This window comes from Ochotona curzoniae, unplaced genomic scaffold (genome assembly GCF_017591425.1).
Source record: "Ochotona curzoniae isolate NIBS_2020 unplaced genomic scaffold, NIBS_Ocur_1.0 contig_1014, whole genome shotgun sequence".
NCBI lineage: Eukaryota > Metazoa > Chordata > Mammalia > Lagomorpha > Ochotonidae > Ochotona > Ochotona curzoniae.
In genome coordinates this window covers 46,908,197-46,922,909 of record NW_024464920.1, presented here as the reverse complement: position 1 = coordinate 46,922,909, position 14,713 = coordinate 46,908,197, and the positions used below count along the sequence as shown (strand labels likewise).

At 56.5% G+C, this 14,713-nt stretch overlaps 1 protein-coding gene across 2 annotated transcripts in view; it reads left to right on the top strand.

The window, feature by feature from the left end:
• Positions 1-14,297, top strand: part of PLA2G6 (phospholipase A2 group VI) — a 30,691-nt gene extending 16,394 nt beyond the window's left edge. The window contains exons 7-16 of one of the 2 annotated variants that reach the window (XM_040986002.1): positions 1,459-1,567; positions 2,418-2,579; positions 4,123-4,201; positions 5,661-5,824; positions 7,214-7,364; positions 10,552-10,688; positions 10,965-11,119; positions 12,827-12,994; positions 13,428-13,501; positions 13,597-14,297. In XM_040986002.1, the coding sequence (XP_040841936.1) occupies positions 1,459-1,567; positions 2,418-2,579; positions 4,123-4,201; positions 5,661-5,824; positions 7,214-7,364; positions 10,552-10,688; positions 10,965-11,119; positions 12,827-12,994; positions 13,428-13,501; positions 13,597-13,741 (1,344 nt within the window). In that variant the 3' untranslated portion in view covers positions 13,742-14,297. The remainder of the gene's footprint in view (positions 1-1,458; positions 1,568-2,417; positions 2,580-4,122; positions 4,202-5,660; positions 5,825-7,213; positions 7,365-10,551; positions 10,689-10,964; positions 11,120-12,826; positions 12,995-13,427; positions 13,502-13,596) is intronic. The other variant, XM_040986010.1, reaches the window with a different exon arrangement.
• Positions 14,298-14,713: the final 416 nt, after the last annotated feature.

Genomic DNA, 14,713 nt, shown 5'->3' with positions numbered 1-14,713 from the left:
AAGATTTTTCATTGGCAAAGAATACTATCAATTTTAATTTGAAAAAACACTTATTTTTTAGTTTGTTGATTTATTTGAAAGAAGCACGAGGAGTAACAGAGAAAGGACTTAGAGGACTTAAACTGGCACTCCAACATGTGATGCTGGCATCTCAGCCAGTTACTTAGTGTGCCGGGACACCAGCCCCTCTATTCTTTTCTTTCTTGGAATAACAAGTTCACTGCAATAATTTTTGAGAAACTATCTCCTGAACACCCTCGGCTGTCATGGCTTGTCTGGCAGTCATTCTTTCATGTAAACGTGGTGTCCGTGCAACACAGCAGCTAGTTGGGCTGGTAACTCCAACGGTCATAAAAGTGCATTTCCTTGAGGCGGCCACCATGCTTTGGCAATGCTGTGGAATGCCTCATGTCCACTCTTTTTCATAAACAAAGGTCCAAACTGAATAAAATTCATAATGTGCACTGTTTCAGGGCCTTCTTCAGTGGACTTCCCCCCCCCCCAATACCTTGAGTGCATAGCAGTGAAGAGACACAACTATTGGGTGCTGCCACCCTAGTTAGTACTGAGATGCCAGCAGTTTTATCCACCACGTTCAGGCACCATCAGTGGAAATGTGAGCATGGCCCAGACACAGGTGAACACACCGGGGAAGCACTTCCTTAGGGAAGCACTTCTAACCTTACTAGAGGGTCTTACACGTCCCCGGGATCCACAGGTCTCATGGCTGGTGTAGCTCGCTGCCTTCCACACTCCAATTCCTTGCACCCCTTGCTCAGTGCTCTTGGCGTATTCATTAAACACCTGATCAGGTAGTTAATGACGCTTCGTACTGGCTTAGGTTTTGAAGCTTACTTAAGCAGGAAGGAAATATCTGACCCCTACCACACATGGGAAACCACTGGCCCTGCTCTGAGATGTGGAGGGAGTGATTCTGTTCACACTCACCTGCCTGTAAGAATCCTGACGGGGTGGTGAGGAGCTGTTTGGAAAACCTTACTCTAGACAACGCCCAACAAGAGGGAGGTGACAAGGCTGCAGCTTAGATTTCCAGGTGACTGGTTGTGTCATTGGTGAACATACCTTGCCATGTCCCTCACCCAGCCCCAGTGGTTTAACTGCACAACATCCTGCAGACTAAAGCTTCCCTTGAGGGGTGTGCTCAGAGAAGGTGCATGTGCAGCTGCCCTTCAGAAATGATGGCCTGGGCTGGGCGAGCTGGGCAGGTCCCCTGTTCTCCTGTCCTCACTCACCCACTTCCCATCCTCCTACAAAGCTGTCAACATTGTTTATTGTCCCCCAAGCTTCCACAGAAAGTGCTGTCTGTGAGCGCCTGGTGGCCTCCAGTGCTTGGGGGGGTGCCAGGCCCAGCCCTGGGGATTCTTCTGTGCCCATCCACCAGGAATCCCACATTCAAACCACAGGCTGTGGTTCTTCCTCTTCCTCTGTCCCCAACAGAAAGACAACGTGGAGATGGTGAAGGCCCTCATTGTGTTTGGGGCAGAGGTGGACACGCCCAATGACTTTGGGGAGACTCCAGCATTCCTAGCCTCCAAGATCAGCAAACGTATGTGTTGGGCTCTCTGGGTCCAGAGGCAGGTGTGGGGGCTGGAGTTGGAACCTCAGGATCAGCACTGATGGCCCTGGGAATACCCCGGATGTTGGCAGTAGCCAGAGAGGGAATTTCTGTTCCCCAAGCCGGGGACCAAGCAGCAAAGAGAGGCCCATCCTGGACTTGCCAGGCCAGGATTCCTTTCCAAGCTGCTCCCAATCGCAGGGGTTCTGGCTCCCAGCAAGGGCAGGGTGAGGTCGGCAATGGTTGGTGAACCCCCTGATGGAACCACTTGCAGAATCCCCTGTGGGGTCAGCATGTGCACTGCCCTGCACCACGCATGCACTGCACGTGAGCCACTGTGCATGTGTGGCATGCTCGCAGGGAGAGCTGGCATCTGATGTCCGGGCCTCTCTGGAGGACTACCATTGAGTGTGGGTGCCTGTGTCCACTTGGGTGTGTCTGCATGTGTCTGTGTGTACACACTGCCTCCTGTGGTACCCTTTGCAGTCCTCCCAGCTGTTAAACGAGGGTAGATGCCCCCTGGCTGGCTGGCTCATCCACTTTGACCTTTGAAAGGAACTGTCCACACAGCGTTTTTGAGAGCCGCTGACTGTGGCAGTGGGGGCTCTGCTGGTTAGACTCAGTGGAAGGAAAGGATTCGGCTCTGGCCTCCTCCTGTTATCCCTGCGGTCGGCCCCCGAAGCCCTCCCCGGGTCCAGGAGGCTGCTCTGGATGTGGGTGGAGGCAGAGCGGTTTCCCTTGCATCATGGGACCCAGAAGATGGGCAGGGAGCCATGTGTGGTGAGGAGGGGCCTCTCACGTGCATGTTGACATCTCCACCCCTCCCCCAACCCATGGCTAGTTGTCACCAGGAAGGCGCTCTTGACTCTGCTGAGGACAGTGGGGACCGACCACCGCTTCCCACTCCTCCAAGGGGTCCCCGCAGAGCAGGGCTCCGCGACATCACATCACCCCTTCTCTCTGGAGAGAGCTCATCCCCCGCCGATCAGCCTAAACAACCTAGGTAGGCCACTCACCTCATGTGCCCTCCTCCTCAACACCTGCCCGGGACCTTGGATCAGAAACAGTCCTGACTGCAAAGAACCGGGCTTTCCCTCTACCCACCCTACCCTGCCACAGGGTAAACACAGTTGAAGAGAGCCAGTAAGGAAAAGGCAAGTCAGTCTCTGCCTTGGCTGAGGTCCAGCGGCCCTTCACCATGACAGCATGTCCTAGATCGGGTCCCAGGTCAGGAAGTGCCATGGCCTCCAAGAGGCAGGCTGTTGAATCTCCCTTTCTTGTGCCCGGGCAGCTCAAATGGGCGCTCTGGCTTCAGCTCTTTCCCGTTTGCATCCTTTGAGGCTGTGGCCCGTGCGCCCCCTGCTGGCCTGTCAAGCTAAGCACAGTGCACACCTGCCTCTGCCATCCTGTGTGTCCATGGAGACGGCCCCAGAAGAGATGGGCCCCAGCTCCAGGTTCCCACCTGATGGTTTGTATAGGACCTCCTGAACGCAGGGCAGTGGGAACTGATCTTCAGCAGTGTGTCTTTTCCATGACTCTGCTGGAGGCAGAGCCCTGGTACCTGCAGCCCAGATGGCCCTGCCAGGCCTGGAGCCTTAGTGAGGCAAACTCAGCAGTAGCTGCTCCTGCTGGCTCCACCCCATCTTTGTCTCTCCATTTGCAGGCCAGCAGTCACCCAAGCCAGGCTGATGGCAGGCCTGGAGCGCGGCGGCACATTGGTAAAGCCTAGGCCTAGAGAGGTCGCCGAGCCCAGTCACACCCCACATTAGCCACAGTTCTTGTTCCCGCTTCCTTCCCCCAAGTCGCACACCACACAGTGCCTGCTCTGCCCGGGGTGCGGGCCACTCCATGCTCTCCTTGCCCACTCCCCTGCTGTTCGCATTAGATATGAATGCATGCTGCCTGCCCCCTGCCCTGTCCTGCTGCTTCCAGCTTTTCCATGCAGCCGTGGGAGGCCCCCTGGGTGGGGCGCCTGGGTGCTTTTCTACACCAGGAGGGTGGGCACAGGGGACAACATGGGTATAGTGGGTGAGTGGGTGAAGAAGTGAGGGTGTTTCCGTCCCTGGGGGACCAGGACAGGGACCATCTAAGACTGGCTGTTTATCTCTCATCACTTGTAGGCATCAGTTGTTTTGGCCAAGTGACTTCAGCAAGTTGTGGCATCTCGGAGCTTGGCCTATACGTTGGGGGTAATCCCAGGGCAGTTAGCAGCAGCCCTGGGGCCTACAGGCCTAGGACACGGCAGGGGCGCTGTGTGCCCAGGAGTAGGATGTTCATCCTGACTGGGCTGGGGTGAGGGGGTCGCCCCCAGAGCATCGGGGTCCCCAGATGGCTCCAGGCTACTTCTCCCCATCAAGCTCATGGCCTGTGGCCCAGGTTCTGTAAGCAGAATCAGATGATGGGAGGCTGTGGGTCAGGTGTGACCCACAGCTACAAGTGGGAGCTCAGCCATGGGGACCAGGGACCCCATCATAGACTGGCTGTGGAGACCTGCAGGCTGTAGGGTGGGGGCGAGCCTCGCCCCACACCTGCCCTGTGCCTTGCAGAACTGCAGGATGTTGTGCACATCTCACGGGCCCGGAAGCCGGCATTCATCCTAAGTTCCCTGCGGGACGAGAAGCGCATGTAAGTGACCTGAGGGCTGGGACCAAGCCTTTGCTGACACCTGCAACCTGCTTGAGGCTTCTGTCAGCTCCATCCTGGCCTGGCAGGATAGGGGATGGATGCTCTTCTCCTAGTTCTTTGGTTTTTGGCAGAGGCTGAGTCTAGAGCCCGCAGTGGTGTGTCTATACCTGACCCGCCCATGCCAGCCCTGGGTACCAGCGCAGGCTGGGCAGCTGGGACACGATGGGCTCAGGGGATCTTGCTCCCTTCCTCAGGAAACGTCACCCCCTTGCTGGGGGATGAGCTTAGCGGTCTTCCTTCTGCCCCTCCTTCCTGCCCAGGGTAGTGGACAGGTTCTTTTCCAAGCACCTGCTGTGTATCCAGGCCCTAGAGGCACAGCAGCTGGTGCCAGAATCAGGGCCAGGCATTACAGAAGTTACCCAAACACATGTGTTTCCAACCGTGTTGTCGGTAACCTCCCTTTGATAGCACAGGTTGTTTGTTTTTTATGGCTTCCTGCTGTTTCTAGTGACCGGCCTGGGCGGGGAGGAATTAGCACTGGTGATGTGCAGACGTGGAGCCAAGTCCCCGGGAGACCACGTGACTCACTCAAGCTGCACAATCCGGGTGTCGGAGCCAAGGCCCCTGGCCCTGGCTTCCAGCCCCATGGCCTTGGTGCCGGACCTGTCAGAGGGGAAGCTCCCTTCTCTTGGAGCCAAATGCCGCTCCTACTTCCAGGCAGCCATGGTCCATGATGTTTATGATGCTTGCTCATCCTGTATCGTGCACCTGGAGACACGCCTGTAACCATGAACATCCTGGCCCTTCCCTCAGCGCACACACGCACACACACATGCACACGCACATGTACATGGAGGGCTGCCATCGGGTAGCTGCACCCGAGGGAGAACTGGCATTTCCTGGCCCCAGAAGAGGGAAGGCAGATGGTACAGTCCTATCGTGTGGGACTGGTGGGGGACGCAGTGCTGAGAGGAGTCAGGAGGCCTCTGAGTTTATGGTAGGCTCAAGTCAGCATATCACTGTGTGTGGTCACCTGACTCCTTCCAAAAAGATGATGGCGGTGGCAGCAGGTGCCGCCTCAGAGGGGTTTAGGACAGTGAAGTGAGCCCCTGGCGTGCCCATGTGCCTTGCTCCTGCCCTCTTCTACCCTGAGCAGAGGTTCCTGAACCTCCACGCCCTCCCCAAGTCTGTTTAACCTGAACAGACATTCCTCAGGTGCCTGGTCGGCGGGGGGGGGCAGGGTGGGTCCTGGAGAGCACCCTATGCAGGGGCAGGGGCTGACACCACCCATGGATCCCAGGCCCTTCTCCCTGCCTCCCCTCGACTCTAAGAGCACTCGTGCACCACGAGGGCAAGGTCTTGTCTGCTCCCTCAAACATCACACGACACGCAGGGGCCACGGGCTGAGAGCGTGCAAGGCCTCTGTGACCCTCCAACTCGCTTGCTGTGCCCACTACAGCCATGACCACCTGCTGTGCCTGGATGGAGGGGGCGTCAAAGGCCTTGTCATCATCCAGCTCCTCATCGCCATCGAGAAGGCGTCAGGCGTGGCCACCAAGGACCTCTTTGACTGGGTGGCAGGGACCAGCACAGGTGGCATCCTGGCCCTGGCCATCCTGCACAGTGAGCCCACACCCCAGGGGGACTGGGGAGGGGGTGTGGGCTGAGACTAGCCCTGAAAGCTTCTCACAAGGGCTACAGTAGGTCTTGGCAGTTGGTCTGGCCACACGGGACAGAACTGGTACCGGCTTCTAAATGGGAAGTGTTTGTTTCTAGAGAAATTGCCTACACCAGCCAACCATCCCACTGTCTTGTTTCTTGGAAGCAGGTTTTCTGGGCCTTTACTTACAAGAGACAAACACAGCACTGACCCACAGGAGATTACGGCCCTGAGTGGGGGTGGGTAGCCAGTGTCTGTGCTCCTCTGTGGGATCGCTTAGGCCACAGTAGACTCCCTGGCCAGGATTTCCAAGGCCACAGGCCCCTATAGAAGATCCCTTAATTATACCCTTGCCCATGGACTGCTGGCTGGGCTGGTGTCACAACTCCTCTGGTGTCTCCCCCAGGGAGCTGTTCAGGCTGTGGGGGAGGGGACTAGGGTGCCCAGTGTGAGTCTTACCCCCACCTGTTTTGATTCTGTTCTTTCTGAGTTTCCTCTAAGTCCACATCCTGTGACCTGAGACCCTGGAGGTGCCTGTGCTGGGCACCAGGGTCTGAGTGGTGCCCACATTTACCTCGTGATAAGGGTGCAGGCTCCCAGGGGCTGACTGGGCCCAAGGAAAAGGCCATGGTGGGTGAGCTGATGTGCTGCCCAGAGCAATGCCCCAGGAGCTCAGCTGGCTCTGGGTGAGGGTTTCTTGTAGTCTTGGTGATTGCCAAGGTGGCTGGCCCTGCGGGCACCCGGGGCAACCAAGGACCTGTGAGTCAGGGCAGACAGCATGGTTCCCTGTCCCCAGCCTCCGAGGCTCTTACAAAGGGAGAGCCCATTGGAAGGCCGTGACCTGTTCTCCTGCGGGGATCTTTCCTCCCAGAGGCCCTTCTGCCCATCAGTACTCTCTGCAGTCCTGGGTGCTACAGAAGGGAGTTGATAGGTTGCTGGTTCAGTCTCTCCCACTGGCAGAAGCTCAGCTCTCGGCTACCCTTCCACTTGCATGCCACTGGCATGGGGAATTGTCAAGGCAGAGGGCAGCTTCTCCTTCTCATCCTTTGACCCTTGACCCCAATCTGTTGCACAGGCGTGAAGGATAGGGCTGCCCCTGTTTCTGTCAGTGGGGAGTGCTCTGGCCCCTACTCACTTGTGCACACTGGGACCTTTCTTTAAGAAAAATCATGCAAAATTAGAAGCAGAGCCTTGGGACTGATGGGGCACACCTGTGTGTGTGGTCATAGGCAGGATTGGGAGCTCCTTGGCACCTCTCGGGCCCCCCTCTGCCATAGCCAGCCCATCAGCATTCTCACCCCTCCGCAGCAGCCTGTGGCCCTGGGGTCTGTCACCTCCCCACCCCTTCCTAGGTAAGTCCATGGCCTACATGCGTGGCGTGTACTTCCGCATGAAGGACGAGGTATTCCGGGGCTCGCGGCCCTATGAGTCGGGGCCCCTAGAAGAGTTCCTGAAGCGGGAGTTTGGGGAGCATACCAAGATGACAGACGTCAAGAAACCCAAGTAAGTGCACTATTCCCTCCCTGCCCGCACTGTGCACCTGCCTAGTCCTGCTCAGAGGAAAGCCTGGAGGAAGCGGGAACAGCTCTTCCAGTGGGGGGTTAGGGGCCACAGCAGGGTGGCTGCAAGCCAGAGTGGGGAGGAGGCTCACAGTGGGGGCTTGACCCTGGCATCATGTCCGCCCTGGATGGAGGCCAGGGCTGGGACATCCCCATGTGCCCCAGGCCCTTTGTGTTTGTAGAAGGTCCTGCCTGTTCACCCAGCCTCCGGCAGCAGCTGGAGTCAGCCAGCCCTTCCTTATCCTGCACCTGCTGTGTGTCACCGCCTCCCCAGCAGCCCAGGCCAGGGTCCAAGGGGAGGGGGTCAGTCCTTGCCTGTCCCAGGGGAACCCTCTGTGCAGAGACCTAGAACCTCACATGGGGCATCCAGGCAGGCTGGAGTGTGCTTAGATGATCCCAGAAGAACCTCCGAAGCTCCACCCCACAGGCCCCACCCTGAATGAGAGCCGCTTCTGTGCCCCAGCACCTAGCATGGTGCCTGCCACAGTGTGCTTCAGGGAGGGCTTCATGGAGGAAGGATGACAATGTTAGAGAGGGTTCCTTTTTGTAAGAAAATTTTTTTATCCTTCCATTTTAAGAATAATACAGTCTTTTTTTTATATATAATACAGTCTTTTAAGAAAATTTGGAAAAGATACAAAGAAAAGTTTATTGGCCAAAAGACAATGTTGTAAAAACATTCTTGTTTTGTTCTAGACATTTGTTAACCTTTTCATGGTGAAATACAATGTCGTTTTACAAAATCCACACACGGGCTAGTCATTCAGTAAAGGGAATGCCCACCTGACCCATGGCCGCCACGGCTCCCTGCCTCCCGCCTCCTAACGTGCCTGCCCCAGCCTCCTCGCTGGACTGCCAGGGACAGGCCTTGCTGGAAGGCTCCCTCTTTTCTCTCTCTCTCTTTTTTTAAGATTTATTTATTTTTATTGCAAAGTCAGATATACAGAGAGGAGGAGAGACAGAGAGGAAGATCTTCCATCTGATGGTTCACTCCCCAAGCAGCCACAATGGGTGGAGCTGAGCCAATCCGAAGCCAGGAGCCAGGAGCTCTTCTGGGTCTCCCACATGGGTGCAGGGTTCCAAAGCCTTGGGCCGTTATCGACTGCTTTCCCAGGCCACAAGCAGAGAGCAGGATGGGAAGTGGGTTTGCCGGGATTAGAACCGGCGCCCATATGGGATCTCGGGTGTGCAAGGCGAGGACCTTAACCACTGCGCCACCGTGCCGGGCCCTAAGTGCAGGGTTTTTGCGTTCATGTGTGTGAGTGAGCTTCCCCCATCTGGTCTTGAGACTGTCTGCTCTGCATTTCTGGAAGGATGCAGTAGCAGTTATCTCTTCCTTGAGTGGTGGAAGTTGGCAGTAAAGTTCTCCAGGCCTTGAGTTTGCTGCGTAGAAAGATTTTTGATGGTGGAATTAATGTATCTGAGGGTTATAAGACTGTTCTGGGTTTCTAAACATTGTTTTGAGTTAGTTTGGGTTCTGTGCTATTTTCCTGGGAATATGACCACTTCATCTAAGCCTTCCTGTTTACTGGCATAGAGTTGCTCCTTTGCGTTCCTGAATACTCGCACCTTCTCTTATCAGACTTGGGCTTCTCAATTGGGTCAGGCTTTCAAAAGTCCATGTTTGCCTATTTATTTTTTTCCTTTTGGGTTTTTTGTTTGTTTGTTTTGAAAGGCAGATATACAGAGAGAAGGAAATACATAAAGATCTTCCTTCCACTGGTTCACTCCCCAAGTGGCCGCAGCAGACCAAGCTGAGCCAGTCTGAAGCAGGAGCTTCTTCCAGGTCTCCCACGTGGGTGCAGAGTCCCAGGGCTTTGGGCCGTCCTCAACTGCTTTCCCAGACCACAAGCAGGGAGCTGGATGGGAAGTGAAGCAGCTGACAGATGAACCGGCACCCGTTTGGGATCCTGGCAGATGCAAAGCAGGGATTTAGCCACTAGTCTATTGGGTGCGGGGCCTGCCTACTGTGTTAAATAATTTGTTTATGCATTTGAAACACAGAGTGACAGAGAGGAAGACAGAGTGCAGGGTCTAGAGAGCCCAAGGCGAGAGCGTCTTTGCTGAGGGCGTCTTTACATTGTCTGCAGGTGTACTCCTAGCTGTACTCCTAGCCAGGGCTGCTTCGGGCTCTTGGCCTGCAAGTTCGGGACATTCCTCCAGGGCTGGTACTGCTCTGACCTTTGTGGGTCCTGGGACTTTGATTTTTGCTCTGCTTGGCCTCGGAATCTATCTGCTTTGAAGTTCAAGTTCACTGAGTTTGCTATCAACCATCGAAGATCAAAAGCTGAGTCTGTAGGGTTTGTCTGCCAGAGTTTCTCCTTGTCCTGAGTGTACCGTGGCATTTCCTTTCTGTCATGTCAGACCTTCTATGTTTTTGAGGTCTTTCAAAAGTACTTTTGTCCCCAGCATTTCAGTTTTGTCCAGGGGGCAAGAGTTGCTCCAATAATTTTCCCACGGTATTTCAGAGAAATGGAAAACTGGTATCTTTTCTTTTCCTGAGTAGCCTTGAGTTCCCTGTCTGTACATTGCAGCAAGGAGCCGATGACAGAAGCTGTCAGTCACTGTAGGGATCAGTGAGCCAGGATGGCTGAAAGGGGCTTCGTGGTGGTAGGTGGGCGGTTAGAGGTGTGCGTGACAAGCAGTGACCACTGTATTGGACCACCCTCTCCCCTGGCAAAGCATGCAAAGGCATCCAGGGTCATGTGGCAAAAAGTCTCCTCCCCTTCGTATAACCTAGTCACTAGGTCCTTTCAGAGTCACCCCCACACACCCCTGCTGCCCAAGCAAGCAGGCATGGAGGTTATTTCGTCTTAACTAATTGGTGGTGCATGGACACATCTCCCTGTTGAGCTTGGCAGTTGTGCCCCATCAGTATGGAGAAAGTGTTCTCTGCCCTGTGGCGACATGGGATCTGTGGGTAGGTGAGCCATGCCACGTCAGATCCTCCCCCCATGGGCACATGAGTGGTCTCCAGCTGTTTGCTGTGATGACCCACGCTGTTGTCCGCAGGAACGGCCCTTCTCCTGCAGGTGTGATTGCTTCAGGGCCAGCCCTTCAGTAAACATTGCCAGGTCTCCGCCCTGGGCAAGAGGAAGTGGTGGCCAGCTGTCCCTCCTGTTCCTCTCCAGGGTGATGCTGACGGGGACGCTCTCTGACCGGCAACCAGCCGAGCTCCACCTCTTCCGCAACTATGATGCTCCTGAGTGCATCCGGGAACCTCGTTTCACCCAGAACATTAACCTGAAGCCTCCGACTCTGCCTGCAGGTTTAGACCTTGGCAGCTGACTCCCCGGGGGGAGGTGCTGCTGGGACCCAAGGGATGCACAGACTTGACCTTGGCTGCCCCCCACAAGCCCTCTCTGCCACCCACTGCCCTGGTCTCCAATGACTGAGCATAGGCCTTGCCAGACCACCTGAGATGACAGGTGGCATGGTGACACACCCCCATGTCACACACATTCGTATACGTCCTGAGGTGGGAAATACGTGGGTTTTACACCAGACCCTGTACCACTGGGCCCCTCTCCCCTGCTCCCCGTAGACCAACTGGTGTGGCGGGCAGCCCGGAGCAGTGGGGCAGCCCCCACCTACTTCCGGCCCAATGGGCGCTTTCTGGATGGTGGGCTCCTGGCCAACAACCCCACTCTGGATGCCATGACTGAAATCCATGAATACAACCAGGACCTGATCCGCAAGGTGAGTGGGTGGCAGCATGGGCAGGTGGGAGGACGTGGACAGGACAACTGCCTAGTATTCAGCCCTGCCGAGGGCTAGCTCCGCAACTAGCTGTTAGCCCCGTGTTCATTCCCTTGCACTGTGACCAGTTTTCTCACACTTGAGCCTGTTTACTGGGTGCTGTGTGCCTACAACACTGCGTTGAGAGGGATGCTGAGGCTCAGGCTGCACTAAATGATGGAAGTTGTCAGAATCAGGGAAGAGCATCAGGCATCCTATGTGCCTACCATGAGTGCCTGCCCTGGGGACACACTTGCCTTGCAGAATTCCCATCAGAAGGACAGGGTCTGCAGGTGGACTCACCCCTCCAAGGTCCCTAGTGCTGGGATTGACTGCACTGACTTTGCCTGGTTTACAGGCTGGGGATCTGGAAGAGGCTCCATGGAGGAGGGGACCCTCCTGAGGACTTGGGGGACAGGAATGTGCGGAGGCAGCGACTCCAGGAAGAGAAGCCATCATTTCCCCGAGGAGTTGAGCAGAAGTGGGCAAAGCCTTGCAGACAGGAAAGGTGGTGTCAGGGGCCCAGCCACTGAGCAGTGGGGATGGAGGTGCAGTGGTGCCACCCAGGAGTTGTCGTGGGACCTCAGTGTGCTGCCAGCTATCAGGCGTTCAGTGCTGGCACCTGGCTCCTGGCTCCTGGCCACCCATCTTTTTGTGAGGAAGCCCCAGGACAGGTCCTAGGGGCCAGAGGGGGGGGGTGTCTTCTTGGGGCCAGATCAGGCTGGCCTCCTGGAGGAAGGAGATCCAACTGCTTTCAGACATGGTCCTGAGGCCCAGAGGGGGAGGGACTGGCCCAAGGTCACACAGCAGAGTGCCAGCCAGAGCTGGTTCTGCAGCAGAGGGGGGGTGCGCCTCCAGGGCCCTGGGCTCAAGCCTCAGTCCCCCCGTTTTCCAGCGTAAGGCCCTGCCTGGTGGCTTCCCTCACTGAGGGTCTGTGCGTGGGAAATGGGGCCCGTGGCAGCCCACACTCTGTGACTTGGAGCCTATGTGAGACAATGTGAACAAACAGCAGTGATCAAACAAATGGCCCATGACGGGCCACCCTGTCTCCTTCCTTCCCTGTTGCCTCCTTCTTTCCCTAGCACCTGCTTTGACTCAAGGAGGCAGCAGTTCCTGGTGTGTGTGTGTGCATTTGAGTGTGTGTCAATGTGTGTGTGAGAGAGTGAATGTCAGTGTGTTTATGTGTATCACAGCAGGAGTGTGTGTATGTGTGTGAGTGTGCATATGATAGTGTGGATGTGTGTGAATACGTGTGTATTGTGTTAGTATGTAAGAGTGTGTGAGTGTGGGTACATGTGTGGTATCTTAGCAAGAGTTTATGAATGTGCATGTGTGTGCAAGAGTATAAACTGTATATGGGAATATATATATATCATACTATATATATATCATATATCATGAGTGTGTGTACGAGTGTATTGTGTAAGTTGTGAATGTGAGTGTGTGTGTGTGACAGCAAGGATGTGTGGATCTTTGTTCACATACAGGTGCTTTTCTGGTAAGACCCCCCTGTCATGACACCATTCCAGTGCTTCCAGGGGACATAGTCAGGGTGCCCTGTCTCCCAGGGCCTGGGCTGGGGTTAGTGCCTGGTGTAGTGGGGCACAGGAGTGCCCTCTCCGATTCTGTGGGGAGACACCCCCTCCTGTGTCTGCCCATTCCCAACAGGGTCAGAGCGAAAAGGTGAAGAAACTCTCCATCGTGGTCTCTCTGGGGACAGGGAGGTCCCCGCAAGTGCCTGTGACTTGTGTGGACGTCTTCCGCCCTAGCAACCCCTGGGAGCTGGCCAAGACTGTTTTTGGGGCCAAGGAATTGGGCAAGATGGTGGTGGATTGTGTGAGTCTGGGCCCAGCCTTGGGCACCTTCACTGGGGTGGGGTGGGGGACTGCCTCCACCATCTCCCCACAGAGCCCCCACTGTGGATAGTGGCCTGGATTTGGAGTCTCACTGCAAGGCAGGGGCCTTTGTGACCACCCAAGGTGGCTTTCAGGATGGGCCAGCGACAGAAACTGCAGGGGGAGGGACTCGGAGGTGTGGCCATACCATCGCTGGCCTCCTCACCCACCACCAACCTGCGTAATCACAAACCTGCCCCTTGGTGCAGCTGGGACGAGCACAGCAGTCCAGAGAGGGAGGACTTGCCCACAGTCCCTCTGCTGAAGGGCCACTGGGTCTGGGTGCCAACCCTGCTCCCGGGGGGCAGGGATGTCGGGACACTGCAGTATCTGTGGTGTGGGGCTGGGCACTCACAGCGGCCACTGCTCCACAGTGCACAGACCCTGATGGCCGGGCCGTGGATCGTGCTCGGGCCTGGTGTGAGATGGTGGGCATCCAGTACTTCAGGTGAGATCCCCCCGCTACCAGCATGGGCTCACCCCTCCTGTGTCCCCAGCCTGAGGTGACTCCATCCTCCCCACCCCACACCCCATCCGGAACAGACTGAACCCACAGCTGAGCACAGACATCATGCTGGACGAGGTGAGCGATGCCGTGCTGGTGAATGCCCTGTGGGAGACCGAGGTCTACATCCACGAACACCGGGAGCAGTTCCAGAAGCTCATCCAGCTGCTGCTGTCGCCCTGAGACCCCCCAGGCCAGCACCCCACCACCTCACCCCAACCCCCCAGGGCAGAGCTGGAGAGCCGGGCAGCAGGGTCTGCAGCTCCAGAAACAAAGCCGGGAACCCCCTGCAGTCTGTGGGGGAACTGGGTCCAAGACCTCTCTTCCTAGACTGTGAAGGACAGCTGACCCAGGAGCTCTGTGCTCTCTTGGCTGCCCAGCCCCCACCTCTGCCCACAGGGCCTGCAAGTGCTGCCAGTGCCCCAGCCTGTGTCACTGGCTCCCAGGATCTCTGGCAGGAGCAGCCCTCCACCTCTGTCTTGCCCTCTGCCCTGGGAGTGGGTTCTGGAGAAACAGGGCATCCCTCATCCCATCAGCAAGAAAATACCAGGCCTTAGGAGCGGGGTGCCCCATTCGACTTTGCTCTGCCACCCAAGCCCAGCCACCCCACCCTTCGGAGCTGCCACACCTGGAGGCCCCTCCTTGATTCTCAAAGGTCACTCTGAGTTAACCCTTCCCCTACAGCAGTGGGTCAGGCTGGGGGCTGCTTCAAAACTGTGAAATAAACCATTTGGGTTCACACACGACTGCTGTGTGAGTGCCCTAACTCCACACCTCCCCCACCCAGCTCCCTTCCACAGTCTGGAGCAGCGGACCCCCACTCTCCCTTCAGGGCTGCTGGCCCAGGCAAGCCCACGGGGGTGGGGGGCTTTGCACCTCAGCTGGGAGCCTCGCTTGCAATCCAGGAGACTTGGGTCTGGTCTTCAGCAGGGAGGAGGGAAGAGGAGTAGCCACATGGGTGTGAGGAGCTCCTGGGGAAGTGATGCTTCCGCCCCCAGGCTCTGGCAGGAAGGGTCCCCGGGGCCAGGAGGTGTCCTGGGAGAGCAGCCATCTGCACGTACCTACTGGCCAATGGCACAGGGGGGTAAATAATTGAAGGACAGGTTACACGAACCCACCCGCCGCGTCACAGGACGCCTTCCCCACCGGCTCCGG